General features: G+C 41.0%; 1 protein-coding gene across 5 annotated transcripts; it reads left to right on the top strand.

Moving 5' to 3' along the window:
- Positions 1–27,227, top strand: lpin2 (lipin 2). Of its 5 annotated transcripts, XM_033650644.2 has the most exons (21): positions 3,036–3,355; positions 3,706–3,794; positions 5,821–6,021; positions 9,232–9,327; positions 9,960–10,324; positions 10,412–10,519; positions 10,624–10,750; positions 11,527–11,875; positions 11,961–12,060; positions 12,218–12,405; positions 12,946–13,039; positions 13,138–13,207; positions 13,309–13,401; positions 13,492–13,574; positions 13,983–14,130; positions 14,564–14,712; positions 16,583–16,669; positions 18,981–19,133; positions 20,431–20,545; positions 21,195–21,298; positions 22,955–27,227. In XM_033650644.2, the coding sequence occupies exons 3-21, from the start codon at positions 5,830–5,832 to the stop codon at positions 23,097–23,099; spliced, it is 2,766 nt and encodes a 921-aa protein (XP_033506535.2). In that variant the 5' UTR covers positions 3,036–3,355; positions 3,706–3,794; positions 5,821–5,829; the 3' UTR covers positions 23,100–27,227. The 5 variants fall into 5 exon arrangements, with proteins under 5 accessions (XP_033506534.2, XP_033506535.2, XP_033506532.2 ...); XM_033650643.2 differs by lacking the exons at positions 3,036–3,355; positions 3,706–3,794 and adding an exon at positions 1–204; XM_033650641.2 differs by lacking the exon at positions 3,706–3,794.
- Positions 27,228–27,724: the final 497 nt, after the last annotated feature.

The raw sequence follows: 27,724 nt of genomic DNA, 5'->3' as shown, positions 1-27,724 counted from the left end.
CAGCTGTGAGAGTGCGCCGCCACTGTGCGGCTCCTTGTCCCGTCAACTTCAGCTCCCTGCTTCCAGCACAACCAGTCAGCCACGGTGGTCCAGTCACGGACACGTCAGGAGGCTTCCGAGGAGTTTCACAGGCAAAATAATGGGGACTCACTGAGGACACCGTAACGTCCTTCATCTGCAGCACCCCGCTGGAGTAACAGAGAGGTAAGTAGTCAGCGGTAGGATGATTTCACCCGGTTTGATAGCCGTTTGCTGCTGCTGCCTGTGATAATGCATATCTGAATGTACCGTCAGCTAACGTTAGCTAGCTTGTATGCTGGCTAACATTTTTAGCTATGATACATTAATATAACCCAGAGGAAACAGTTAATGTTATGTAATTGTGAATTCATTCATAGTGTAACAAATTAACCGCTTTTCATTGAAACCGGCGACCTAGCGTTAGCACCTATTCTTACCCTGTTACCGTTTCACCGTTAACGGTAACCCCACCATAACATTAAAGCTAGCTGCGGGTTAACTGGACAGGCGAGCAGTTAGCTGAGCCCCGTCCCCATTCATTTATTTTCCCCCACTAGTTTCTCCCCCACTGTGTATTTTCTGAATCACCACTAATTCCCAGGCTTTACAGCGCTTTGTAAACATTATTTAAAATTCAGTTTTTGCTTTCTGTTCGTGTGTTTCCGCATTTTCCGTTCATGTAACGTTCGAGCGCTCGCGCACTGGTGACATTTCAATCAAGCAACATGGCAGATTTAATCCCCGAAATTAGCATTTTTAGCCCCAAATTATCTGCGACATGCAGCTAACGTTAGCTTGTATCTTGTGTTAATTCACGTTTTGTTGTTAGTGGACTGTGAGAGGTGTTTTACTTGGCTTGTAACGTTAAGCAAAGCAGTGCTGCCAACTCACCAAACAAACCACCTGCCTGTGGGTGCTATTTAAAAACTACATTTTCCAGAAGTTTCCTGGTTTTGACTGATTTAACACAGTGAGTGTGCATTGAATCTCAGTGCAGAGGATTGTAGTTTACCAAACATGAGAAGTATGCCTTGTGCCTAAAAGATTGAGTAAATAATGGTTGTTGTACCTGTATTTAAAACAAAAAAAACATTGCAGTGCTTTTGGCCTCTTCAATCCTTAAATATTTGTTTTTCCTGCACTATATAATGTGCAGTAATGAAAGCCAACACCGCCTGTCTGTCTGGGGTTGTGGTTGCCATGGTTTATGTTACACACATAATAAGTAGGCTCATTTTGGTGCAGTTTGGTGTAACCTAATACTTAAGTGTGTGAGTGTAAAATGAGCCATGTGTTGGGTGTTTGTCTCACTCAGTCACAGGACATATTCTTTTGTCACTAGGTCACAGCAAATGTTCACTAGATCATTACAGATGAAAACCATAATTATGCAGTAAAACAAACAAAGACCATACAGGATACGGATGAATGAAGGACAGTTTGAAACAGACTGGGGAAATGGTTAAACTATAAAACAAAAACACAGCGTTATAGATGAGAAAGCTGTCTAGACAGAAGTTGAACTCATTGACTCCTGCATGTTCTTGAAGTTTTTATTTTATTTTCTGTACATAGTCAAGCATTTTCTGCTGAAAATCCTTTACATTTCCCACCTACATGAGGTAAACAACTTTATAAAGCAATGAAGTAAAGTAAGGAAAGAAAATGCATACTATAGAAAAAGCTAAACCACAACCAGGACAATTTATTTGTCTAATTATTGAAAATTGTGCTTGATTTCTATTTACCGTGGGTTGTGCCATCCTAGAGGAGAGGGAAAGTGGTTTGATGGGTTGTTTGGGAGCTCAGACCTGACCAGTTTTTACCTTTACTTTACACATGCTACTGGAGTTTTGGTTTTAATATTCGTTGATTGAGGACTCTAGAGAGGAAATACAGCAGGTGTGGCGAAGCCAAAAAGTTTTGAAATGTCATGATAGACTAGATGGGATCTGTTTCTGTGGACAAATCAATTTCAAACTAACTAAGACCATAATACTCAGATGCCTTGTCTCGTGACTCATAATGGTACCAGTACACTATATGTAAAGACAAGGGCTTTCTACATTGATATTTGCTTAGTGTATTCAGTTTCTCCTGGGTTGTTTGTGACTCAGTACATAGCACATTTCATTTATAAAAGGAAAGTATAAATCTATTTATGCATGGATCTTGTCAAATATTCAAACACAGAACAGATCCTAGCACAGGGGGAGGATGACTCAACAGCCTTGCACCCAGTAGGCCTGTGTGTTTTGTTTGATAGTGTTTACAAAAGGCTTAGCAGATGGGACAGTGGGGAAGAGGCCTTTTTGGAGGAGCCTCATGCATTATGTTTATCTAAGGCACTCACTTAGGAGCTAAACCAGGCTGGAGGATGCTGGAAGTCGGACCAGTGACAACTTCCTGATGACAAAACATGTTTGAATTCATCATGGCATGGACTGCAGTCTCATGAATGTACCAGTTCTATCTGTATTGGATGTCAATACGACTAAAATTAGTACTTGGGCTAATTGTGGCAAGATGTAGTGATATTTAATATAGGCTAACCCCTGCAGAGATTATACCCTTGGTATTTACAGAGCTTTCACCTGTTCACTGTCGTGATCACATGCTCATGATGTCAAGAAGTTCAAGGGTAATACACAACAAAAGATCAACATGTTAAAGTCCAATGTCCTGAATATCCCATTGGTTGATTCCTGGAGCTGAGGAATGCCATCAACCTGTTGTGATTAGCACACGCAGCAATGATGGTATCGTACATGTGACTGACTGAGAGGAATGTCACACTGCAGAATATTGCCTGTTTTTCCCTGAGCTTGTGCTCTTATCAGGTAAAAACACTGCATAGCCGTTCACAGGAATTAGCTGCCTCTTATCAGCCATACACCGCCACCTTAAAGAGGCCATCCCATTGGCTGAAGCCTTAGTGTCCTGTCAGCTGACTGGATAAGCACAAGTGCACATCATGCACATAATAGCCCAGAAGAAGGATGACAAAGTTTATGACAGTGTTGCACAATCACGTCAGATAGCAGTGTACTGGTATTTACCCTTGGGAGGGCTATTCCAAAGTGATAAGGTGGGCCACATTTGAGATTAGATTTAGTATGGCAGGGCGACACTATCATCATTATCTGAGGGAAGACAACATTGGTCCCAGTGGAGTGTCCTGAGCTGAGTAAAGTGAGAGCTGGTGCTCTACTAAAAAGTGATGAAGAGACAGAGGTCCTGGGGGGACTGGGAGCTCCTGGGAAACAACACAGACGACAACACAGACAACAGTGAACAGGATGAGTCCTTGTCTCTGAGGTCGTCTTGGTCCCTGGTGAGTCAGTGCTGACAGGTCTCTTAGTCGGTCACAGCTTTGGCCTGATGCTGGAAGGCACGGTATACTGTTAGTCATCATGTTTTGTTTGGTTTGGCACACTGCTTGGATTTATTGGCATATGATTGTCGCCAAGCCTAGTGGCTTGACACCTGAATACAGTGAATCAGATGGATGATGTCAGCTTTAGGGCTACATTGGAGACTGTTTTTTTTTAGGGACTGTGACAGAAGTGTTTGTATTTGAGATGGTCTGAAGTAATCTGGCTAGTCAGGAAGCCTGCATTGTCTGTTAAATCTGCTCATCTTTTCATGTCCAAAATATCAAGGCTGTCCTGTTTTAATTTGTAGTTCAGGGTCTGGCAGTGTAGCTACTTGCTGTGTGGACTTCTACTTTTGAGTTGACACCTAAAGAAGGAAAAGACACTGGATGGCAGAAGGTAAAGCATGTTTGTCACATGTGACTGTGCTCTTGATAAATCACTGAATACTGGCAGCTTTTCAGACAGCTCCCGTGTAAAGGTCATTTTTACTTTTAATGTCAAATATTCCCAGTTATATAATGAGATTTATGGCTGTTTGTTAAAGACAAATGTCTTTGTGTGTCTCTGCGCTTTGTGTTAACACTATCAGTCCAGGAGCTCTGCACTTGATACATCTGCAGTGGGACTTTCTGTGGTATCAAATTAAAAGTGAAAGTTTATTACGTAATGATGCAAATTTATGCCGCATGTAATTTGCTTGATAGCAACAAGACTGTTCTGGTTTCCAGAGATACAAAAAAATCCAGATAGAGAACCAACATACATAGAACTGACCAACAACATGTGACATGTGGATATTTGAACTCTGACAGTGGCAAAGTGAAATTACCTTTTAGCTAATGTGTGTTGCCTTTTTTTTATACCATGTTTGATTCAACAGTTTTTGTCTTCTTGCTTGATGCCTATTGAATCACTGTGTTTGTACCAATACTTGCTGCACTGAACAACATAAAACGCATTTTCTTCTGTGAATAGTCTATTATGGTTCTGGCAGCCTCTTTGTCTTGTAGTACACAAGCTTTTCAGTAACCTTTCTATTAGTTTAGAACTTCCTTACACCATACAGGCAGTCATAATAAAATAAACTTTTGAATGACAGATTTTTCCAGGGTTTCAATATGACTGAATATTTTCCTTTAGCCTATAGTTCCTTATTATCTTCCAGAAGGAAGAACAAAGGACCTTAACTTGGGCATAACTTGTATTTTTCCATGCTCCTCTTTGTCTACAAATGTGGGGTGAAGTTCTTTGAAAGAATTGAGAGCTTCCTGTTGTTAATAGGCCCCATATCAAATCATCTAAACCCCTCTACGACCCTTTGAACTGTCGGCTTACAGTGTTGGCTGTTTGATATCACAATGGCTGCCTGCCTGTGTGTGGTTGGAAGTGTGGGAATTACTCTAAGTACCCTGCAGTATATTAATAATTTATTGCGTTGTATTCATTAGCTCACGCTCTGATGAAACATATCATGCCAGTTTGCCATATTCCATGATGCCACCCATGCACAAATGCCCCTATTCTCTACTCTACATCACCCCCCCCCCCCCCCCCACTGCTCTCATTGCTGGAGTCTGAACAAAAGGTCAGTGTGAGATAGGACTATTTCAAGTTGCATAAACCCAATGAAGTCAGCAGGGGACGTGTTTACAAGCCCCACTAAACTAGACCCTGACCTGAACAAACCAAAATCATGTTTGCTATGTTAATAGTTAGACTGTGTATACTGTGTAGACTGTAAATAATCTAGTTCAGTAACACAGGCAGAAAGTTTGTATGATTAACCTAGGCCTGTGTGCAATTTGCTCTCTGATTTAGTAGCTTCAACAGATTGCTTGTAAATTACTTTACAGTCTTTGAAACTGCTTCTCCCGCACAACAAAAAAAGTGTTCTGAGAAAATGTGCAGGGTTAATCCAAGTGCGAATAATTATAGCCACACAACCATGGCTTTTAGCATCTATTTGATATACTTAGCAGAGTTATGAATGTAAACAGGAAGTCAGCTGCTCCCATTGCAGCGCGGCAGTGGGAACTCTTTGTGAGGTTGTCTCTTCGCATTGTTTCAGTCCAGCCGTCAGCCCCCCTCTCTGATGCAGCTCATGTGGGACAGCGGCCAGTGACAGTGTAACAGAGGCAGGCTGTAAACAAGTCAGGAGATAACAGACACCACAGGGCAGGCAGGCAGGCAGAGAGGGAGCTGAGAGATGAAAGCAAAAGAGAAATAAAACCGTGCGACTGTCCAGAAGACGATATTTAAAAGACGAGACGACAGTTGATAGACTGAGAGAGTCAAGTGGAAAACAACTACATTTCACAACTTGTACGGGCCAAAACGGTCTACTCCTGTGGACTTTTGCTGAGCAGCACATCCTCATCCTGTCTTTCCCTTAACTCAGCTAATATTCTTCTTCCTCCTTCAGGCGGACACGATGAACTACGTTGGCCAGCTGGCAGGTCAGGTGCTGGTAACTGTCAAAGAACTGTATAAAGGCATTAATCAGGCCACGCTGTCGGGCTGCATTGATGTTGTTGTTGTCCGCCAGAGGGATGGCACCTACCAGTGCTCACCATTCCATGTGCGCTTCGGCAAGCTGGGTGTACTGCGCTCCAAAGAGAAAGTGGTAAGTTGAAGAATTTAGTATCTTTTTTCCTTGTTTTTTCTCACTAACATTTTAAAGTCATATAATTATACAAATTAGTGAGCGCCATGTCAAGAAAGTTCAAGTTTATGAATCTCCCTCAGGAAATGTTTCTAAATGCGCAGTTGTGAGAAGGACTGTATGTAAGAATGCTTCATCTTCGAAGGAGAAGGCCCTGTTCCTCACTGTGTGTACTTTAGTGAATGTTTTGAAAAGCCATACAGTATAATCAATCTTGAAGACAAGCATTAGTTCTTACAGTAAGTGTGGCTAGTACTACACGAGGAGCCCAAGATAAGGCTCTCCCTGAACATTAGGTCACATTAACCTTCCAAGGGTTTCTCTTTGAGGAAGCTTTGCTGAATGTCAGTTTTGACTTTTAAACTCTCATAAGTTGTACAAAACATTAACCACGTCTACATGCACACTTATATTACACTTTTATTCCAAATGTGAAAGTATTCTGAATTTGATGCGGTCATGTAAACGGTATATTCCTTTTGGATATTCCCAATTTAAACCCATTTCCAAATGTAGTATTTTCCGAGTTAGATATGTGGTATATGCCGGTAGTATTTGGGTTTTAGGAACATTCTTTGGACAGTGTATTCAGAATATACTTGTCAATTGGGGTTTTTACTGCAGTTTCTGACACTTGGTCTCTTCCCCATTTATGGTCAGCTCTGTGCGTTGCCATGGATACGTTGTACACGAACCAACCAAACAGCGGTTGGCAAGGCTGGGGTAGAGATGCATCCCCAAAAGAAAAGCTCACATTTCTGGTCACAATGAGTAACACACCTACTTTTAAACATCATGAAAGACTTGGATATCAGCAGGTTTTTGGAAATGCACAAATATCGCAACGCTAACCATTTGGTCGTGGTTGAAGGAATGAAAGAGGGAAGCTGTGTTCCCAAAGTCCAACAAGTTCACCATCAGTGAAAAACTGTGGCTCGAGCCATATCACTTTTCCATACTTTGATGTGATAAACAACACGTTATGGCACCTTAATGGGAGTATGCATGGCTGTGCAATATTCATTTTCATTAGCCATGTAAATGGTTAAGTAGGCAGCTGTTATAAGCCAAAATATTTTGTGTATGTAAATGGCTAAATAAAGAAGATCCATGGCTTGGGTCATCTGTGTGCTTCACTGAATATAAGTTGCCCCATTTACCACTACAAGGTTACCTATTCTCATGTCGCTTCTGCCAGAATTAATAGCTTCAGTGGAGCGTTTTTGAATCATTTAGGAAAGCATTTGGGAGATGGGTTGTATTGGGCTTTTCTCCCTCCTTGTTAGTAGTTTTTACTTTATATTCTGGCCTGGAGATAAGATCCAATTAATCATGGCCAAGGAACAATGGGGCTATTTATAGCACCCACTTCTCACTTGAGAGAATGACATTTTGTTGCACCTTTGTGTTGGCCTAGTTGATGGATAGTGAGAGCAAGTTAAGCCTGTGTTTGTGGTAGTTTTTATGTTGTTGTAAGTAAGTAAATATGAAGCCAAATATGAATTTTAAAACAGCAGACCTTCTGAGAGATTTGTAACAGAAACCTGTCTCAGCATCAGTTAAAACAAACTTTCTTGTGTGTGAAACTGAGGTTACTTGAGTTTATCATTTTATGTAAAGATTCAGAATATTCCATGGTGTTCAGCCAATAATTAACAGGGGCTAAAACTAGATAGCGTTTATAATTAAATGACTTTTCCGACCACATCACTATCAATGGTGACTTTGTCCATGGATTCTATTAATAGAAGAGCAATGTTATGCTCCGAGTTGAATAAAGCTTATTCACTTGCTTGAGGATCAGAGTGGGTAATGATTTGTGGGGGATTGACACTGTCTCACCACCTACCCAGAATGCTGATGGGCTCAGAGGAAGGACTGAATGAGTGGTTTCCATGGCAACAGCTCTACAACTTGAATGAGTGGGAAGGGGAGGACATGTGAAGAAGATGGCCTCAACAACAAGGGCTGTTGTGTAACAAACAGCTATGCGTGCGTCCCTGAGATCACTTGTCACATCCTCGAGGGCTGCTGCAATATATATTTATATGTTTTTAGAAGTTACTGGATCCCATAAATGATGCGATATTTGTCACTGATATGCAGATATTTCTAAAAAATTCAGAGTGGGAATTAAGTTGTAGCTGCCAGCCAAACACTAATTAAATTTTGGCTGTGGATGGCGTGTGTGTCTGCCCATACACTAGTCACTTTTGTTGGCAACCTGAAATGTTTTTAAGTACTTTTTGATTCTAAAATCACTTGGGCATAAGTAAACTCAGCTATGCATAAATAGTTATTTTCATCCGCTTTCTGCTCTTCCAGCCCGCAGTAAACACAAACTTCAAAAGTCACATTGTGCTGCCAGAGAGAAACAACCCAATACAAAGACTTAATTTTGAGCATCTGCAGGCATCCATTGCCTCTAGTAATACCAGTAATCCAGCATGGTGTTGGCAAATCCACAACTCAGTCAAGTGAATGTAACCTGTCACCAGCTGTGAGAGACTGAAGACTACCCTCATTTATTCCGACTCAATATTAATTGGGCCTTGAAATTCCCAGCCATCACTCACCATCCATAAATTGCCCTTAGCAACCCTGAGGGGGTGAAATTAAATCTTGAGGCTGTTTAGAAACCACAGCGGCATTAAAGGACATCAGCAAAAGGAAAGATACAACATGACGGATCACAGGAGAAACAGATGATGTTGGTGGCTGTTGGTTGAGAATTAATATTGATGATTTGGTTTCAGGTTTTCAGAGCAGGCTGAGCGCTTGTGAGTCAAATTCTGCCTCTTCTTTAGTCTCTGCAGTGCCAGACGTGATCTGGTTTTTGCGTTTATGGTGTCAAGTTTCTGAATGGCCTCGGGTCCGCTGGGGGTTTGCCCGGCAAACATGAATGGCCCTGTTCTATTGGCAGGCTCCTCTGAATGCAAGCCCAGAGGACCCATACAGTTATTAGGTTTTGTAAAGCCCCCAGAAAAAGATGGGGCTGTATGTAGCTGCAGGCTCTCTATGTGGCCTGACATGTAATGTTGGATGTATAACAAAACAGAAAGGCATAGTCAGATGTATATATACATACATGCATGCTAATTAGACATCAAGCAAACATATTTCCGCATGAAAAGTACCATTGTTTTGCTTAAATCTGCCAAATTCTTCCAGATTGACATTGAAGTGAATGGAGAGCCAGTGGAGCTGCACATGAAGCTTGGTGACAATGGAGAGGCCTTTTTTGTCCAGGAAGCTGAGCAGCTGAATGTAAGTACCCAATTAACTACACACAGTAATTAAGTCACCCGCTGTTTGAAAAATAAGAATGAAATGACAATACAGCTGTGGGTTATTAACACAGACTTTGATTTAGATTTGCTTTTGCTATGTGAAGCTTAGCAGCAAAAGTTAAGTGAGATATTGAATGGGCTGCAAATTATTTTTCAATCACACATCGACAGCAGCATCTGTCCGGGTTTCTAATGTGCTGTGTTGCTTGTCAAGCAGAGACCTTTTTTAAATAAGATTGTTTAGTGTTTGAGCCGAGCAGCTAATGTCCTCATCCTTTGATATATTTGTTATTCAATTAAATGTGATCACAATGCCTTAACCAGAACCAACAACAGTCTTAACTCTGACTGCAAAGCACACGTGTAGGGAAATGTTTGTGCGAGGAAATAATGGCTCCACAGCTGTGTAGCTGCCACATTTGACTGGAGACCTTTTGCTCAAGCTTTCCAAACTCTAATTGTGACAGCTATCCAGTGACAACAACCCTGTTTTACTGGACTTCAGTCTGAGGCTAGGATCAGACACTAAGAACCATTAATGCTTGTTTGGTTTGCACTTGTTTAAATGTATCCTAAGCCTCAAGTCACTGATTCTCATCGATCCTTAAGCAGATTGTCCCTGCCCACCTGGCCACCTCTCCAATCCCCACCGAGAGTCACCTTTTCTGGATCTCCGAGGTTGAGCACAGGCCACCAAAGGATCTGGAGGATGACCCCGCTGACCCAGAGGACCCACCCGAGCCTCCTGCTCCAAGCACCGTGGCCACAAAAAAGAAGAAACGACGGAGGAAGAAGCATAAAGGAGACCCCCGAAGAGAGGAGCTGACCCCGCCCATGTCAGTCACTACCAGTAATGCTATTGCTGCTAACGCACCTGCTGCTACGACTGCTGCTATGTCCAGCACTGGGCAAAATGAAGAGATCTTTGAGATGGACATGAGCTCTGACGAGGAAGCTGCTGCACATGTCTCAAGGTAGGTTTAGGGTCAGTGCTCACTGTTATAGCAGGGATCTGTTTAAACACAGATTAATTATGTATCCATTTCACTCTCTCTATATAGGTCACCTTCAGTGACCACAATGCGAGATATTGACCCCAAATTACCCGCAGCTAGACACAGCCTCGATGGTTATCCAATGTCTGATGGGGACTGGCCTGCGAGTGACAGGTATGTATTGACATGAACAGAGGGCCGTCAGCAAGAGTGTGGCCGAGATACGTAAATAGACTCTATCTTATTGATTGTTTGCATTTGCTTATCTATCCCTTTAGTCACGGCTTGTCTCAGGCCTTTTCCCCAAAGAGTGACTCCGAGCTGATGGTCAGGCCCTCAGAGAGTTTACTCAGAGCTGAGTCCCACATGCAGTGGACCTGGGGGGAGTTTCCAGAAACAACCAGGGTAAGCACCTCTCTCCTGTCATGATTTTTGGTCAGATAATTAAGTGCCAGAAGCAGTATCTGCTGATACCAGTCACTGGGTTTATTTGAAGCCTTTTATTGTGTAGCATTATATTTATTTAACTATTCTTAACAATGTTGTAAATCAAGTATTACAACTAAGAGATAAGAAAGAATCACTAATTGACAACTGTTTATTTATTGGCAGCCAACACGTGCAACATATTATCTGCTCTATCTCACAGACACAACTTAACCACAGCAGCGTGCACTTGGTTATTGGGAACAGCTTGGAACATAAGAAATATAGCTTTCCTGCAGAATAATATGAAATGTTAAAAAATAAAATTAAAACAAACACAACACTTAAGTTAGCACAATGAATTGTAGTGAGGCGCTAGTTTTAATTTTATAAGCTTTTTTTTATTTGGTGTTAATTCTGTGGTGAATATCCTTGTTAATTTTTTATCATATTAATTTCATCCTGTTTTTTTTTTGTTTGTTTTTTTGGTTTTTTTTGTAGTCAAGTTATAGGTTAAACAAGGCCATAACTATTTTACTATAGTTTTAGTCGATGAAAACTGTTCCTATTCCTTTTTAGTCATCAGATTATATCGAAGATTTTGGTCACTCTAGGCGAAATTTTGTCATTTTGATCAAAGTTATTTCACATAAGATTTTTTCTTATCATTACCTGGATCACTCTCATTGACAGATACATAGTTCTTGTCATACTCTCCTCTTAGTGACCTTTTCCCCCTGATATCCAAAATCCAGGTCACCAAAAAAGAGAAACCAGAGCTTCTAAAAACCGTGACCATCACCCCATCAGAGAGCACCCACTTCCGCGTCATCCTCAGCTCTGAGGCCATGGAGAACGAGTCTGAGATCGAAAGGGGAGAGGGTGCCTCCTCCTCCTCCTCCTCCTCAGTGTGTACCATTGTTAAGCCCGAGCCACGCACCCCTATTACCACTATGACACCTGTGATTCCTCTGGCATCTGTTGGTACCATAACCTCTGTAAGTCCTGTTTCCCCCACGGAGCCCCTGGATGTTTTGCCACCCAATGTGGCAACCTCCACCCCTTTCAGCAGCCAACAGAGTGATTCACCCTCAAAGAAGAAAGGTGCGTTATTGCAGCCTCTTTGAGACATCTCCTTTTTAGTTATGATCGCACATTAACTGGTAAATGTTTCTGTTGTTTGATGTAGGTGTCCCAAAGAGGAGCCAACATCAGGGTCCTGAGGATATCTACCTAGATGACCTGAATGTACTTGAACCTGATGTTGCTGCACGATATTTTCCTAAGAGGTTAGATTATGAAAGAGGCACCTAATTAATGTCACAGCTTGACCTGTTCTAATTAAAAATGGAAAGCTAAATTAGGTCTATTTTAAAACTAAAGAAGCAAAAATATTCTCTTTCTAGACCAGCATTATGATATGTTGTTCTCTCTTTGTTCCTTCAGCGAGTCTGAGGCAGCGACAAAGCACTGGATGGACTCAGAGATGCACTCTGGTTCACAGTCCCCGCAGTCAGTGGGCAGTGCAGCTGCTGACAGCGGGACAGAGTGTCTGTCTGACTCAGCTAGTGACCTCCCAGACGTCACTCTTTCTCTGTGCGGAGGCCTCACAGAAAATGCTGAAATATCCAAAGGTACGCCAGAATGGCCCTCATAAAAAATGTAGGCGAAAGTGCACTTAGGACTTTTATGCAGGATAGAAAGTTACCTTCAGCCAGTAGAGAAAAAAAACTAAATTCATTGTGTAACTACAAAGTTTTACCAACTGCATTAACGTCATTAGAAGGCGTCCAGCCACTGTTGGTGGAGGCTCTATTACATAGAAAAAACCAGACTGCTTTGTGTAATGGTAAAAGTGAAGGCACCCACATTTCCATTTAAGGCCACAAGTGTCTATTTTACAAGGGCTGAAACAGTACTTTATCTCTTGTGACTGTTCTGGAAGTGTCAAAACGTCATTTGATGCCAATTAAATACAAGTATTTATCATCTACATGTGCGTGCTTTTGTAAACTTTTCTGAGCGTGTCTTATAAGCCCTCAGCTGATGTGGCTGAGGGAAGAAAAAGTTTCCTGACCTTTCTGTCTGGCGTTAAGTAAGATGATATGGCTCACCACCGCTGACCTTTTCATGTGCTGTCCTTAATTAATGTTCCCTGTCTTTTGTGTTTGCAGAAAGGTTCATGGAGCACATCATCACCTATCATGAATTTGCTGAAAACCCAGCAATTATAGATAACCCCAACCTGGTTGTAAAGATAGGAAATAGGTAAGTAAGCATATTTATTTCACACATAAGATATACAAGAGATATATTTTCTAAGTGCGGGGTCGATAGCGTCTCTTACGTAATGCTTTTGTTCCCAGATATTATAATTGGGCACTAGCTGCACCCTTGATTTTAAGTCTACAAGCATTTCAGAAGAACTTACCAAAGGTAACTGATCTTGGATTTCTGCTCTGTGTGGTGTCATTATATATGGATCATTGTAAACTGGCAACTAGCTTGTCAGTAACTGTCTTTGTCTTTTTGTGTAGGCTACAGAGGAGGCCTGGGTGAAGGAGAAAATGCCAAAGAAGTCAGGTCGCTGGTGGTTCTGGCGAAAAAGGGCAGATAGTGCAATCAAGCAGGTGTGCACACGTTATCACAAGTATTAAAACTTGCACTGAAAAATATTTTTTTGTGAGACTCACATCCACATTTTCCCTTTGTTCTTCCAGTCAGAGACGAAGCTTGAAACCAAGGAGGAGTCTCATCTGGAAGAGGAAGGACCTTCCATGTCTCAGGAGAAACTGCCCTTGCCGTAAGTGGTCCCAAAGGTTTATTAGTGCTCGTTAGAGTCAAGTGAGTCCAGTGGCATGTTGAACTCTGGGATGACATTGTCAGAGAAAATCCACAGCTTTGTAAATCTGTTTTATAACAACTCAGCATAATTACATTATATTGTGAGAGAATTAAGTCAATGAACCAAGCTGTTTTGGCAAGGTTACATGGCAGATAATGAAGGGCTGAGTGTGTTCAGTGAAATTTAATATAGTGTTTTAATCAGCTTCAGGTCTTGAGCAGTTTTTAAGTTGCACAGAATTATTAAATAGGAGCAGGAAAATAGTTCTGAAATATATACAACCACAAGGACTACTTCACTGACTTGATTTGTTTCCAAGTAATTTATCTATATATATAGATACACATACATATTGTTTCCCTTTAGGCCTAAAGCAGGAGACTCATCCAGCGATGAAGAGGCCAAGGAGGTGAGCGCTGCATCCTGTCAGGAGAGACTGCAGCCAGTAGATGGTCAGCACCACCCCAGCCCACACACTTACAGGAAGTCACTACGCCTCTCCTCTGATCAGATAGTAAGTACATGTTTCCTTCCTCAAAATCATCTCTTGCCAACCTCTTTAAAAGTATAGCATTCTGCTGCTTAATTAGTCTTATAAGTTGAAGTTTAACTTTTTTTTGACAGTTTAATTTTTAAATAAAAATCTGGTTGGTTTTCAGATTACAATATTGATGAGGTTATAAACTGGAGGTGTAGAAAAGTCAATGAGATTTGTACTTGAAAGGGTTGATTTCATAGTGTAGAGCTCCCTCTGCTGGCCAGCTATGAACTGCATTGTGTTAGCTCCTCTAACAGTCTGTAGGGGGCTCTAAAGACCTGTACATGTTCACTGCACCATGGTAAAACAAATCAAAGTGCAAAGTAAAGCCCACACTGTTGCAACAAGTTAGTGAATGAAATCGCCTGCGCCTTAAGATGTCCTTCACCGTCTTCCTTTGTGTTACCAGGCCAGTCTGAAACTGAAGGAGGGACCTAACGATGTGACGTTCAGCATCACCACTCAATACCAGGGCACATGTCGCTGCGAGGGCACCATCTACCTGTGGAACTGGGATGACAAAGTCATTATCTCTGACATCGATGGCACTATCACCAAGTATGTGCCTCCAAGTCACTCACAACAATTTGATAACCTCAGCAGTGTAATGGTGCTGAACTTCCATGTGGTGTTATTCTACTTTCATGAATGCACATGTGAATGCTGAACAAGAGTTTGTGGCAAACTAGCTTCTAGTGAAAGTATTCTTTAACTGTACTGATTGTGGGGAGTACTGAACAGTGCAGTAAATTGTCCAGGGCTCATCAGGTCTCCACCAGTGCATGGGATTTAGCTTCCCTTAAGTTGCATATAATATCAGCAGCTTGTGCGTGCTTGTAGTATATTCTTCTGTTAAGCCCAGTTCAGAGCAAAGATCAACAATGAGGTGAAACCATTTACGTACGTCTCAGGGGAAAGTTGTTATAGTGTGAACTGGCCTGTCCCAGCTCAACTCAAGTCAGCTGATTGTGTCTGCTGTGACTCAGCTTGTTAAATCGCCAGTGGCTGGTTTTAGAGCGTAAGGCACGTCACCTGTGTCAGCAGCCAAATGGCTTGTAGCAAAGTCAGCCGGCCAAGTTAGTTACAACCTGTCAGCAAGTGTTGTGTGTGTTTGCTGTGGCATTCTCTGACAACAGCCCTCTATACCCGCTGAGCCAGAGGCCATCTCATCCTCATGACGTGTCGCTGCTGCTGCTGGCTGTATGTGCACATGTCACACACATATATTCACAAAGTACTCTTATGATTGTTAATTTAACCTGAAAAGCTGGTAGTTAAACCTTAAGCATAGAAAGTCATCGCTATGGAGACCGCGCACCAAATCTCTTGTTGCATTGGTGTAAACTGGTTTTGAGAACGTTGTCGACTGGCACTTTGCAAGTTGTTGTGAGATTCAACTTGTCACGTTGCGAATCTCTGCTGTGAACATGGCTCGTACTCTTGTAAAAACCTTTTTGCACTTTTGTAATATATAGTGTGAAATGATGCAAAAGTGTCTGTGTAACAGATGACGCATGTTCGTTTTGGATCATGATCTGTAAACATCCACATCGCCAGAAAGAAAGTAATTTGTGCTTCAGTAAGACAGCACATGTACAAGTGTTATACTAATTTGAGTCTCTCATGTCTATAAATTGCCCACATACTGTGAAATAACGCTCCTTATTTGATGGGCTGTGTGATCATCAGAGATGAAGGCCAGCAGGTGAATAAACAGTGACTGAAGCTGTTGCAGAACATGTGATAGCTTGGCTTAGTATACAAAAGGGAGGAAGATGATAAAATAGTTTTAAAGCACGTTTTTCCCCTTCCTAGAATCTTTTCTTTGCAGTTTCATCACCATTGATAAATTAAAGTCCCTCTCAAACAGCAGATATTAAGTCCATAATCCGGTTTTAAGCTTTTTAATTAGCTAAAGCAAGCCCCATCTCTTTTGATACAAGTCTGATATCTGCCTGACGCCCACTCTTATGAGGTTCATAGGTGGTTTACATCAAACAGGTCCAGATTGACTGAAGCTTATTATCCCTGTGACCCTTCAGGCCAACCTGTGACATGTGGCTTTCTTTGAGTAACAGGGTGAAGAGCACAGGGACTATTATAATGAGGCCATTTACATTTCTGTCTGTAAGCACACGCAGCCATAAGCTGCGGTTGAGACAGTGCTCGCCCTATGGGCCCGTAATCCTCATTAGTGGAGAATGGTCCATAATGTTCTGTTTATGATGAAATGGTAAAGTAGTTATGGTGCTTTATATGACCTTCTTGAATGGTCTGTACGACCGATCTAGTTTCTTCTTTCAAGCACATGTTTCCTATGACTCGTTTACTCTACATCTGCTACGATTTAGGAGCCTGTTACCTGGCAGATGAAGATATCTCCGTCTTTATGCCACTAATATCTCTTTGTGTTTGTTTGAATGTTTAGGTCAGATGTGTTTGGACAGATCCTGCCACAGCTGGGGAAGGACTGGACCCACCAGGGCATTGCAAAGCTCTACCACTCAGTAGCTGAGTAAGTGCACGACAACATTGATTAATCACAGAGGAAGGATGAATGGTTGGTCAGTGGTTAGCACTGTCTGGGTTTGATTCCCAATAGTCTCTCTGTGGAGTTGATATGCTCTCCCAGTGTTTGCGTGGGGTGCTTGAGGTTGATGACTCAGGAAGTTTAACTATATCCAGGACAGAATTATTGTAGAAGGTAAAAACACCATGAAACTCCATGTCAGCGTTCAACCACTTTTCTCATCATGGTTTCTTTTGTGGGTTTAAAAACTTTAATTTCGACCTGTTTTTGCTGCTTTAGTCATGCAGACAAAAGGAAACTTGAACCACACAGGCGGAAAAAGGCTACTGTGGCCATTAGTAGTGATAATAAATAGAATCTACTATACAGATGGAGGACAAATTAAAGGAAAAACTGAATAACAGACGGGAGAAACATATCAAATGCAGATGCTTCCATGCATCAGGGCTCGCTAAATGGTTTGATGAGCATGAAAGACATAAATAAAATGCCACAGCCTTTACAGTCATCAGAACTCAGAATAGTTTCATATGTTTGAAAGATTTTCGACCATCATGTGAGACAATAGTCTCCACTACCATCTCAATAACACCCAATAATATGATATAAACTTTCATCTTCAAATCTATTTAGTCATGTCTGTAATAGTCTCTGATTATTTTGTTGTGTCTGGCTAGGTTTGTTTTTCTTCTTATTTGCTGAAATCAGATTGAGTAGTAAATCTCAATGTGCACATTTACATGCACAAAATATTCTGAATTTGACTCTTATTCCAGATAAAAAAATATTCCCACTAAACGGTGGTGCAGTCGTTAGCATTGTTGCCTCACAGCAAGAGTGTTCCTGATTCGAACCCAAGGTGGGGGAGCCCTTCGGCGTTGGGTTTTCATGTTCTCCCTGTGTCAGTGTGGGTTTTCTCTGGGTACTCCAGCTCTATATTGTCCGTAGGTGTGAATGTGAGTGTGAGTGGTTGTCTGTCTCTATGTGTCAGCCCTGTGATAGTCTGGTGACCTGTCCAGGGTGTACCCCGCCTCTCACCCAGTGTCAGCTAGGATAGGCTTCAGCACTCTTGTGACCCCTAACAGGATAAGCGGTTACGGAGAACGAATGAATGAATATTCCTTTGCATGCAGCCGTGCATACTCCAATTTAAGTGCCCCAACATGTCTTTGATAACGTCAAAATTTGGAACAGCTGGAGCTGCTTGTGTCATTTTGCCTCTTTGCATCAAAATAAGGTTTTCGTTTAACCGTGCGAACACAGCCTCCCTCTTTCATTTCTTCAGTCGTTTTCTTGAAAAGCTCGGCATTGCAATATTAGTGCATAACCAAAAATCTGTTGATATCCAAGTCTTTCATAATGTTTAAAAGTAGGTGTGTTTCTCTGTCCATCCAGAAATGTGGACTTTTTTTGTGTATGCGTTTCTAACAACAGCTTGGAAAACTGCGGGCTTGTTGGTTTGTGTACAACGTTTAAAAGCTGACTGTAAACAGACAAGAGGCCGTGCGATGCAAACTACAATAAAAACCCCAGTTAAGACGAATATTCTGAATGTCTTTTATTTATGTCCAAAAAATGCCCCTAACACCTGAATAACATCAGTGTGTCAGACATAACTTCTTCAAAAAAGGAATATCGTCAGAATATTGTCATATTCTGAGTTATAATGGAATATTAATGTGCATGTAAACATAGTCAATGAGATTACTAGATTAACTAATAGTTGTATAAATGAGAGAATATCTTGTGGAAGAGTGGTGTTCATCCCTGCATTATGTACCACAGACTTGGCAAGGAACAGCACTGAAGCTGTTTTGGAGGCTTGTGTTGGCCTGCCTCCATACTGAAACACTTCATGTTGGTTCTCCCTTTAATTTGTCACCCATCTGTACCTGTTAGTAGAATTTCCAGTGAATTGGTTCGACCTCAGGGCAGCAGTGATTAGCGCTGTCACCTTGTAGCGAGAAGGTTTTGGGTTCAAACCGGCCAGCTGGGGCCTTTGTGTGTGGAGTTTGCCACGCTGATTTGGTTAATTGGCAGCTCTTAATAGGTAGGTGTGAATGTGAGCGTGAGTTGGCTGTCTCTATGCATCACTCCTGTGATTGATTGGCTCCAGCCCCTTGTGACCCTCTAGTATAAACAGGTATAGAGGATAGATGATGGATTGTGTGACATCTGCACATTACGAAAGCATCTGATCTTATTAAAGAGCTATTCTTAGTAATTGCTAATGATGGTCATGATATTAAAGTGTATTGGAACAACTGTTAATGAGCACCACTCTCCCCATCGGCAGGAACGGCTATAAGTTCTTGTACTGCTCAGCGCGGGCTATTGGCATGGCGGACATGACAAGAGGTTATCTGCAGTGGGTCAATGACGGAGGCATCATTCTACCCCGAGGGCCTCTCATGCTGTCTCCCAGCAGCCTTTTCTCCGCCTTCCACAGGTACAAGAACATACAACATAAATGTTTCACTATTACTAAGCCAAGTACGTCTTTTTCCCAAAGCTATCACATACATTAAATGCTCCTTATTATGAATCTTGTGATCTGATTTCAAACCATACCATATTTGTTCCCCTTCAAACTATAATCCTTTTTGTCTGGAAACTTAATTTCACATTAAATATTAAGTTTCCTACTCCAAATCCTCCCCAAATCCTCGTTCATTATAATAAGCCTTTCGTATGCCGAGGTTGTTAAGGCCACAGAAAACTCAAACTCATGAATTTCTAACTGTTGGTAGCCTTGCCATCAGCTCTTAGAAATCTACGCATGTTCAACATCTTCTTGCTCTCTTAACAACTCTATTTTTTTTTTCATCTTCATTTCCTGGTTTCCACAGTCGGTTCTGAATGAGCTGAGAGCTGCATCTTCAAAGAGAGGACAGCTGCCAAAGCAGCGCCTTTGATGGTTGATTGACATGTTTATTAATTAGCTAGTTCGACCAAAGAGAACAACAACCAGCTGATTTCTGTAGATTTCTGTGCAGCAGCATGGAGATGTGGATGGAATTCTATAGGAGACCAAGTAACATACTCAAAGTGACGCTGACAAAGTACAATGTAGCTGGTAATTGCGAAAATGATTGGTCTCTCGGTGAACAAGATTTAGCACAGGATGCGACTGATCCCTTTTCGAAATAATTTGTGATGGCATATGTTAGCGTAGTGTAATTTCAATCTTTAACTATGCCAAAAGCCATCTCCATTGTCTGTATTCTCTGTCAAAGGTGACACAAGTAAACAAACTTGTTAGTTACTAGTTTAGATGAACACTGAGAAGCTGCTCTGCTGTGTTGTCATGTTAATCATATATCATTTCATTTGGATTCTTCTGTGACCTTTACCTTATACATCATGGTTAATGTGTCACCATAGCAACCTGCAGCATGTGGATTTTTGTGTCATGTCCATAAATTTCACATTTATTCTATATTTATATGGTTCTCTTGATTTAATTTGCATTAACAGAGACATCCCTACCATCAGAGCTTCAGGAAAGCTAATAAACTGATGATTGTAAACTAATATTTGGGGGGGGGGGGGGGGGTTCAATAATTCACACATTATTTCACATGTATCTACAGGAAAAAACTAAATATATCTGAAAGAGATTAGAGAGGAAGATGATTGGGAGAAGCTTAGCATGTATTTTACGATGTTAACTCTAATTCAGATTTGACCCACGATAAGGACATGCATGTGTGTGGCACTCTAATCAATCTGTCTGTTTGCTTCAGGGAGGTGATTGAGAAGAAACCAGAGATCTTCAAGATTGAATGCCTTACAGATATCAAGAACCTGTTCCAGCATAACAAGCAGCCATTCTACGCTGCCTTTGGGAATAGAGCTAATGTGAGTTAATGAATGTTTGAAGATGTCAGACTCCCAGACATTAAAGCGCTCGTTTTTTACATGACAGCAAGCCGTGTTTTCCAGAAGCCACCGCTGACATGATGTATTGCAAGACCAACATGACACGTTGGCTATCAATTAACAGACATAAACATATGAAATCAGTACTGGGCTGAACTTGGGCTGAGGTCACTGGCGGGAGTGCGGGTCCCATGTGACATCGTCTGTTGACGGGGGCTCAAGCAGGGCACAGCGTCCCATCTTCAGCTGCATAAACACCAACACCCATATGAAACACTGGGTCGGCCATCAAACCTCTGTCTGTCTGTAACGCTTGCCAAAGAAAAGAAAACACACAAAAAAACAACCCACACAAACACACACAGCCTTGCACTCACCCATCAGAACATTCAGTCTGGAAATATTGCCATTAGGTGGAACACAAACAGGAAATCTTTGGTTAATGTTATTAACGCACTTATGTCAGTTTGTACCCCTGTGTATTATGTATGAGAACTGCTTTCTGAAAATTACATGATAGAGTGTGTTCTCAGATGGCTTTTAAAGGCCCAGTGGCTAATTTTTCATCATGTATAAACTAGTTTTATTCATATTCTTTTATGTCTCCATTTCTTTTGTCTCCATACAGGATGTGTTTGCCTATAAGGAGGTGGGAGTTCCAGTGTGTCGGATCTTCACAGTCAACCCAAAGGGAGAGCTGATCCAGGAGCAGACCAAGGGCAACAAGTCCTCGTAAGTACATTGTCTGGATTTGTTTGTCTCACTTTAAAGTATCACAATAATAAAAACAAGACATTGGTACCATGAGAACCCCAAATCTTACAGTTACCCGCCAAATTGAATATTGAGACTAAAGAAATATTAACTTAAAGCTGCATCAGTCAATATTTTATATGAATGAAAGATTTTTTTTTTTAAATGACTTTGTGTTATGTGAAAGTGCTCTGGCGTAGTGAGACACCCACAGAGATTTATCACGCCACTGTGCAGTTGCTCTCAGCTCAGTAAATATAGAGGAAAATTTAGCATCTAAAGAGCAAGATATTTCTCTTGGAAGATTGTAGAAAACAAAACAGAACAAAAAATAGGGTGATTACAGGATTGAACTTTTTTGTCAGCTTGCCAGACACAAAATTTCACATAATGCTAATGATAACAACTTAATGATGTCATATACAAACCCAGATGTCAGTTTATTAGGTACACTCAGTTAAAACTAATGGAGTCAGTCAGTCCTACCTTATGGCATTATTAGATGATGTTGCAGTACAACTCTGATGGTTGGTACACTGCTTGCATTGTAATTTTTAGTCTAATTTCACTTTTATATTTTATATTTTCATCCTTATTTTTATTTATACTTCTAATTATTATTTTTTTACCTGTCTCTATGTACCTGTACTTATTTTGGCACTTGTGCTGCTGCAACACCCAAATTCCCCCTCTGGGGATCAATAAAGGCTTTACTTATCTTAATTTATCTTACCTTGTTGTACTGAGATTGTGCCATTATGTCCACCCCATTATATTCCAACATCATTAATGTTGTTGTAAGCTACTGTCATTACCTGCATATCTCTCTCTCTCTCTCTCTCTCTCTCTCTCTCTCTCTCTCTCTCTCTCTCTCTCTCTCTCTCTCTCTCTCTCTCTCTCTCTCTCTCTCTCTCTCTCTCTCTCTCTCTGTCTCATTGTGTCATATGGATTACTGTTAATTTATTATGCTGATCTGTTCTGTACGACATCTATTGCACGTCTGTCCGTCCTGGAAGAGGGATCCCTCCTCAGTTGCTCTTCCTGAGGTTTCTACCGTTTTTTTTCCCCGTTAAAGGGGTTTTTTTTTGGGAGTTTTTCCTTATCCGCTGTGAGGGTCTTAAGGACAGAGGGATGTTGTATGCTGTAAAGCCCTGTGAGGCAAATTGTGATTTGTGATATTGGGCTTTATAAATAAAATTGAATTGAATTGAATTTGTATCAGTGAGGGCTGGCTAAATAACAGAAATACCTCAGATATACAAAATGATCCTGCAGTTTAGTCAACAACTTTTTGAAGCAGTTTAAACAATTATAACCTTCTTCAAAGTAGAATTTACTGCAGGACTGTACCATTAGTTTCAGAAAGGTGTACCTAATAAACTGGTAACTGAGTGTATGCCACCTTATTTCACTGCACTCAAGTTGCCAGAAAATGTTTTCAGCTTTAAGTTTGATGTCCTGCATTTATGTATTTTAAGTAAAGCATTTTAACAAGTGTGTCAAATCTTTTTGCATGATTGCCAACAAGCTGTAAGTAATTGTTCCACAATTCAGTATTCGACCCTTAATTATCTCTCTTCACTCCATCTGTCCATCCCCGCTTCTCTGTCTCTCTTCCTGTCTCTCTGACCTCAGTTACAGTCGGCTTAGTGAGCTGGTGGAGCATGTGTTCCCTCTGCTGAGTAAGGAGCAGAACGAGGCCTTTGTCCTGCCCGAGTACAGCTCTTTCTGTTACTGGAGACAGCCCATACCAGACTTCAACCCTGATGAACTGCTCTAATCCAGCACATATGGATATCCAGGTGCTCATATACATGCAACTGGGCTGTGCACTTGAACGCATCTCCAGAAAACACATGGACTGAAACCTAAACTTTCATATATAGTTCTCAGACATGCACACACAGTAACAGGGTTATCACCATAAACACAAAATAAGCTGGTAAACAGTAATTATAGTTGAGTGGAAGTTAAATCCTGATGAATAATCCCCTTAAAATTGTCACCCCCGGGAGACGATACTAATCACCACCTAAATGATCATGTTTCCTCTTGCCTGTGAAGGAATACGAACCCAGCAAGAATTCTGTAGTCCCCATCACAGCACAGGGATAAAGATCTGAGATTTCTCTCTGTAACTTCTAGCAAACAGGATGGTCTGCATTTGCCATCAGGGACACGACTGAAGCCCCACGCGAGGCATTAGCCCTTAGCACCAGAGTGTGCGCTGCGCAGAAGGAAAAGACATTGTTTTTCTTGAATCAAGTTTTTCACATTTCCTGAACGCCCTGAAGAAGTGATATGAAATGTTCAAAGCAGGAAGGATCTTTATTCTGTCTTGTAACATAAAGTAAAATAGTGATAGTGGCAGGTAAACAACTGCTACGAACCATACGCAGCAGTTAGTTTACACAAAGCTACAGTTAGTGTAGTTTTGTTCCCGACTCTCTCTGCTGCGTGGTCATTAGTTGGAACAGATTTCAGATCACCACTTTCCCCCTGTAGAGTTTAAGACACTTGTACTGACTGAGTCATGTTAGGTATTGTTAATTCTCAAGGTCATACCAGGGATATACGTTTTGCCAACAATATGTGAAGATGCACATTTAGATGTGACTTAAAAACAAAATGAAGCAGCTTCATGTTATATTGTCTCGCTGTTATTTTAATGTTTATTCTGTTCTACAAGCTCTGGCGAATCAAGTGTGTTTTGTTAACAATGCAGTCATTATTTATGATAATTGGTATGTTTTAAGTTATTGATTTCTATCGTGATGCCTTTGCTTGTCTGAAAAAAAAAAGTAATTTATCACCAATGCAATGTGGAAATACTTCAAATTGGTATTTTGTTATGATTGGTCGTTGGTTAACATGCACTTCACAGTAACTGCTAGGCCTTGTACGATCTGTTTCTTTTGTTTTTTTTCTTTTTTTTAAGCCTTGTATCCCATTCTCACAACGATCTGTATTCCTTGTTTTACAGTGAAACTTTTAACATGTAAGGTACATACACATTCCTCAGCAAACCTCAGAATCCGCAGCTTTAGTATTAAAGTATGTGTGTAAATGTAAAAGATGACGCTTGAGTCGGAACGGTGGAAATAAGCAGATCTGGAGAGACGGCTTAAAATGAAGGATTTTCCATTTGCAAGGTCCTCTGTAGATGGGAATATGTAAGAGTGTGTGTGTGTGTGTGTGTGTTTGTGTGTGTGCGTGCATACATACCTAATCACCAAGCACTGCTGCTGTCAGGGTGGCAGGATTCATTCACCCTTTGCTTATGTTCCCTCAGTGGCTTTACCGAGACTTATCCAACGCACTTTGTCTAAGCTGCACCCTGAGAACGCCTCTCACCCACATGCACTTCACTGAAGGTCTTCATAGACAGTAGACCAGAGTATGCAATTAATGCAAGAGGAAGAGTTCTAGTTTTACCTCTTTGTTGTGTGAGTGACCTTCTGACACCACAGACAAATCAGCTGTTATGAAAATATGTTAATATAAGCAATTGTTGAAGGAGGGTTTATGTTTGTAGGCTGCGAGGCAAAATGTGGGGATTTGGGGTGCTGGACAGCGCTACCCCATAGTGTGTGCATGTGTGCATGTTTGCGTGTGTGTGAGTGAATGTGAAAAGACAAAAGACTGATCCCATGCCTCTGGTGACCAGAGGAAGAGCCATTGGATCTTGTTCGGAAATAAACAGGAAATACTTGAGGAAGCTATTAGAAAGCACGTCAGTGGCATTATATTGTGTTTGTTAATAGAAAAAGACGTGGGCAGATGTGCCATGGATCATACTTCCAGCACAAGTGTAACAGTAACATGACAACATGTGGTAGTGAGAAATAAAAAACATAGAGTCCGACTGAGACCTGGAGGGAAACTTTGATATTTTTCGACCTAGACCCTGTTTTCCAATGTTTTTGTGTCAAAGTGACTAATGGAGACAACAGTATTCAGAGAGAATGCTGCGGCAATGTGCACCATCAATCTACGTCCATTTTAAGTGCTTGTTTTTGCCACTGACAGGCTCAGATTGTTAGATTGTGTCTGATAACATCACTGACCCTGCAGGTAAATTAAACAATTTTCTTCTCCTTTCGCTGTTCTGTTTATTGTTGTGTGTAACCAAGTCTTGCTCAAGGAAAAGTCTCGTCCTAACATCTCGTGGACTTGCTGAAATCAGATAAATATTCAGCCCTGACATTGACAATCTTTTAGATAATACAAAGCGACGCTTTCTGTCCTCCAACACAACAAACTCTTCCTGGCACTTTCCCTTCGATCTCTCACTAACATTTCCACTGTTGTTAATCCTGCAACAAGTCATCTCTCATGAAATTTCAGAACAAGAATTTAAATTTTCTGTAGACACTTGCAATGGCAATTCGAGCCTGTCAGTGGCAAAAATAAGAACATTAAATGGACGGCTGATAACATCACAGACAGTATCCTGCAGGGAAATTAAAGTTTTTTTGTGTGTAACCAAGTCTTGTTCAAGGAAAAGTCTCATCATGACTTATGGAAATCAGCTCAATATTCATCCATGACACTGAAAATCTTTTAGATAATACTAAGCTACGCTTTCTGTGCTCCAACTTTTCCCAGCACTTCACCTTCCATCTCTCGTGAACGTCTCCGCCTTTGTTTATCCTGCAACAAGTCACCTGTCGTAAGATTTCAGAACAAGAATTGTATTTCTCTGTGGTGATGGGTGGGACGGTGGTGCAGTGCTTAGCATTGTCGCCTCACATCAAGAGGGTTCCTGGTTCAAACCCAGGGCGGGGGCGTTGGTTTTCTCCGGGTACTCCGGCTTCCTCCCACGATCCAAAGACATGCAGGTTAATTGGTGACTCTAAATTGGCCCTGTGATAGTCTGGCGCCCTGTCCAGGTTGTACCCAGCCTCTTGCCCAATGTCAGCTGGGATAGGCTCCAGACCCCCCACGACCCTGAGCAAGATAAACGGTTACAACTGAATGAATGAAAGGATGAATGTAGTGTTCTTTTCCGTGACAATGTCAGACACTGAGCCTGCCAGTGGCAAAAATGAGCACTTTTAATGGATGTAAATTGACAGTGCACAAAATGTTTCTTGGTTGCTGACTGTGGACCAATTTCAAGTATTGTTGTCTCTATTAACCACTTTGACACAACATCATGTGAAAACAGCGTCCGTGCTGAATTATAACAAAGTCTCCCTTCAAGTCAAAAACCAAAAACCAAAATGGTCAAAAACCATTCAATGAAAAAAAGCACAATTTCCGATCATGGCTGCGTACAGATTGCCACTATTATCGTCATTATTTTGGCTGAAGTGTTTCCGCATTCACTCTGTAGCTCAGATGTTTTTGTGATGATTAAGATGCGTGCTTTGCTTTTGATTTTTATTTGCTTGTTCTCGACAAAGTTTGGTGAAGTCAAATAGATATATATCTTATGATTAACAAAATGAAATTCCATTCTTTCTATGAAAGTAAAGCATCTTGTGTGGAAGAATCACACTTCATCCTGTATGATCCTGGGATACGTACGTGGTGTATAAATATATATAAAATATTGTTTGTTCTCACTCAACTGCTGTGGAAAAAATGATCCGGTATATATGCTGATCATCACATTCTTCTGTCTTCGATGCCTTGTTTTTTTTGTTTGTTTTATCGTTTCTTATAAAGTGTATGATCGTTCGTGTGTTTGTTTCATTCTGTTTGGAGGTAACGCTTGCTATCTGATTGTGTCTGACCAACAGAAATACCTTAAGTGTATGCTGTGTTTGATTTGTACAGAAATGTGGTTTAAAGTATGTTTAAAGAACAAAATACCTTGTAAGAAGAGAAAAAAAATACAGGCCTAATGAAGCTAACAGAGTGTGGCTTGTGGTCATATTTGTATTAAATAAAGTTTCTAACTGAATACATTCACGTGTGCCACATTATTCCTGTGTCCAGTCAGAGTTAAAAAGTTCAACAGCACCCACAGGCTACAAAAGGAACTTTTACCCTGTTGCTTGTTTTTAATCATCAACACATGAATAAGGTTATTGCAGCTTAAATACCTGAGGTAAGGTAATATCACATTTGTTTGTTTTATTGAATAACAACCAAATAAAGAGTCCTCTGAATTAACCGTGAATAGAAATTGGTGTTTTTCTCTTCTTTTAAAGGTTAACAGAAGCTGAGCTGAAGGCTAAATACGCTCCTGCTGGTTCTTACAGTTTGCTGTCGGAATATTTTAAGTCTCAGGAGTGAGGTGAGGGGAAATTTATTTTTCATCCACATTCCACACCCACTTTACGTAATGACCCAAACTGTTTCTTTGCCTTCTAACCCTGTTTTCTCAGTGCAGCCAAATTTGTAACATTAATAAAAGCTTGTTGTGTTGCTAAATCCACGTCAGTCTCTCCATGC

The sequence above is a fragment of the Epinephelus lanceolatus genome, chromosome 12 (assembly GCF_041903045.1).
Source record: "Epinephelus lanceolatus isolate andai-2023 chromosome 12, ASM4190304v1, whole genome shotgun sequence".
Taxonomy (NCBI): Eukaryota; Metazoa; Chordata; class Actinopteri; order Perciformes; family Serranidae; genus Epinephelus; species Epinephelus lanceolatus.
This window is presented reverse-complemented; position numbering and strand designations above follow the sequence as displayed.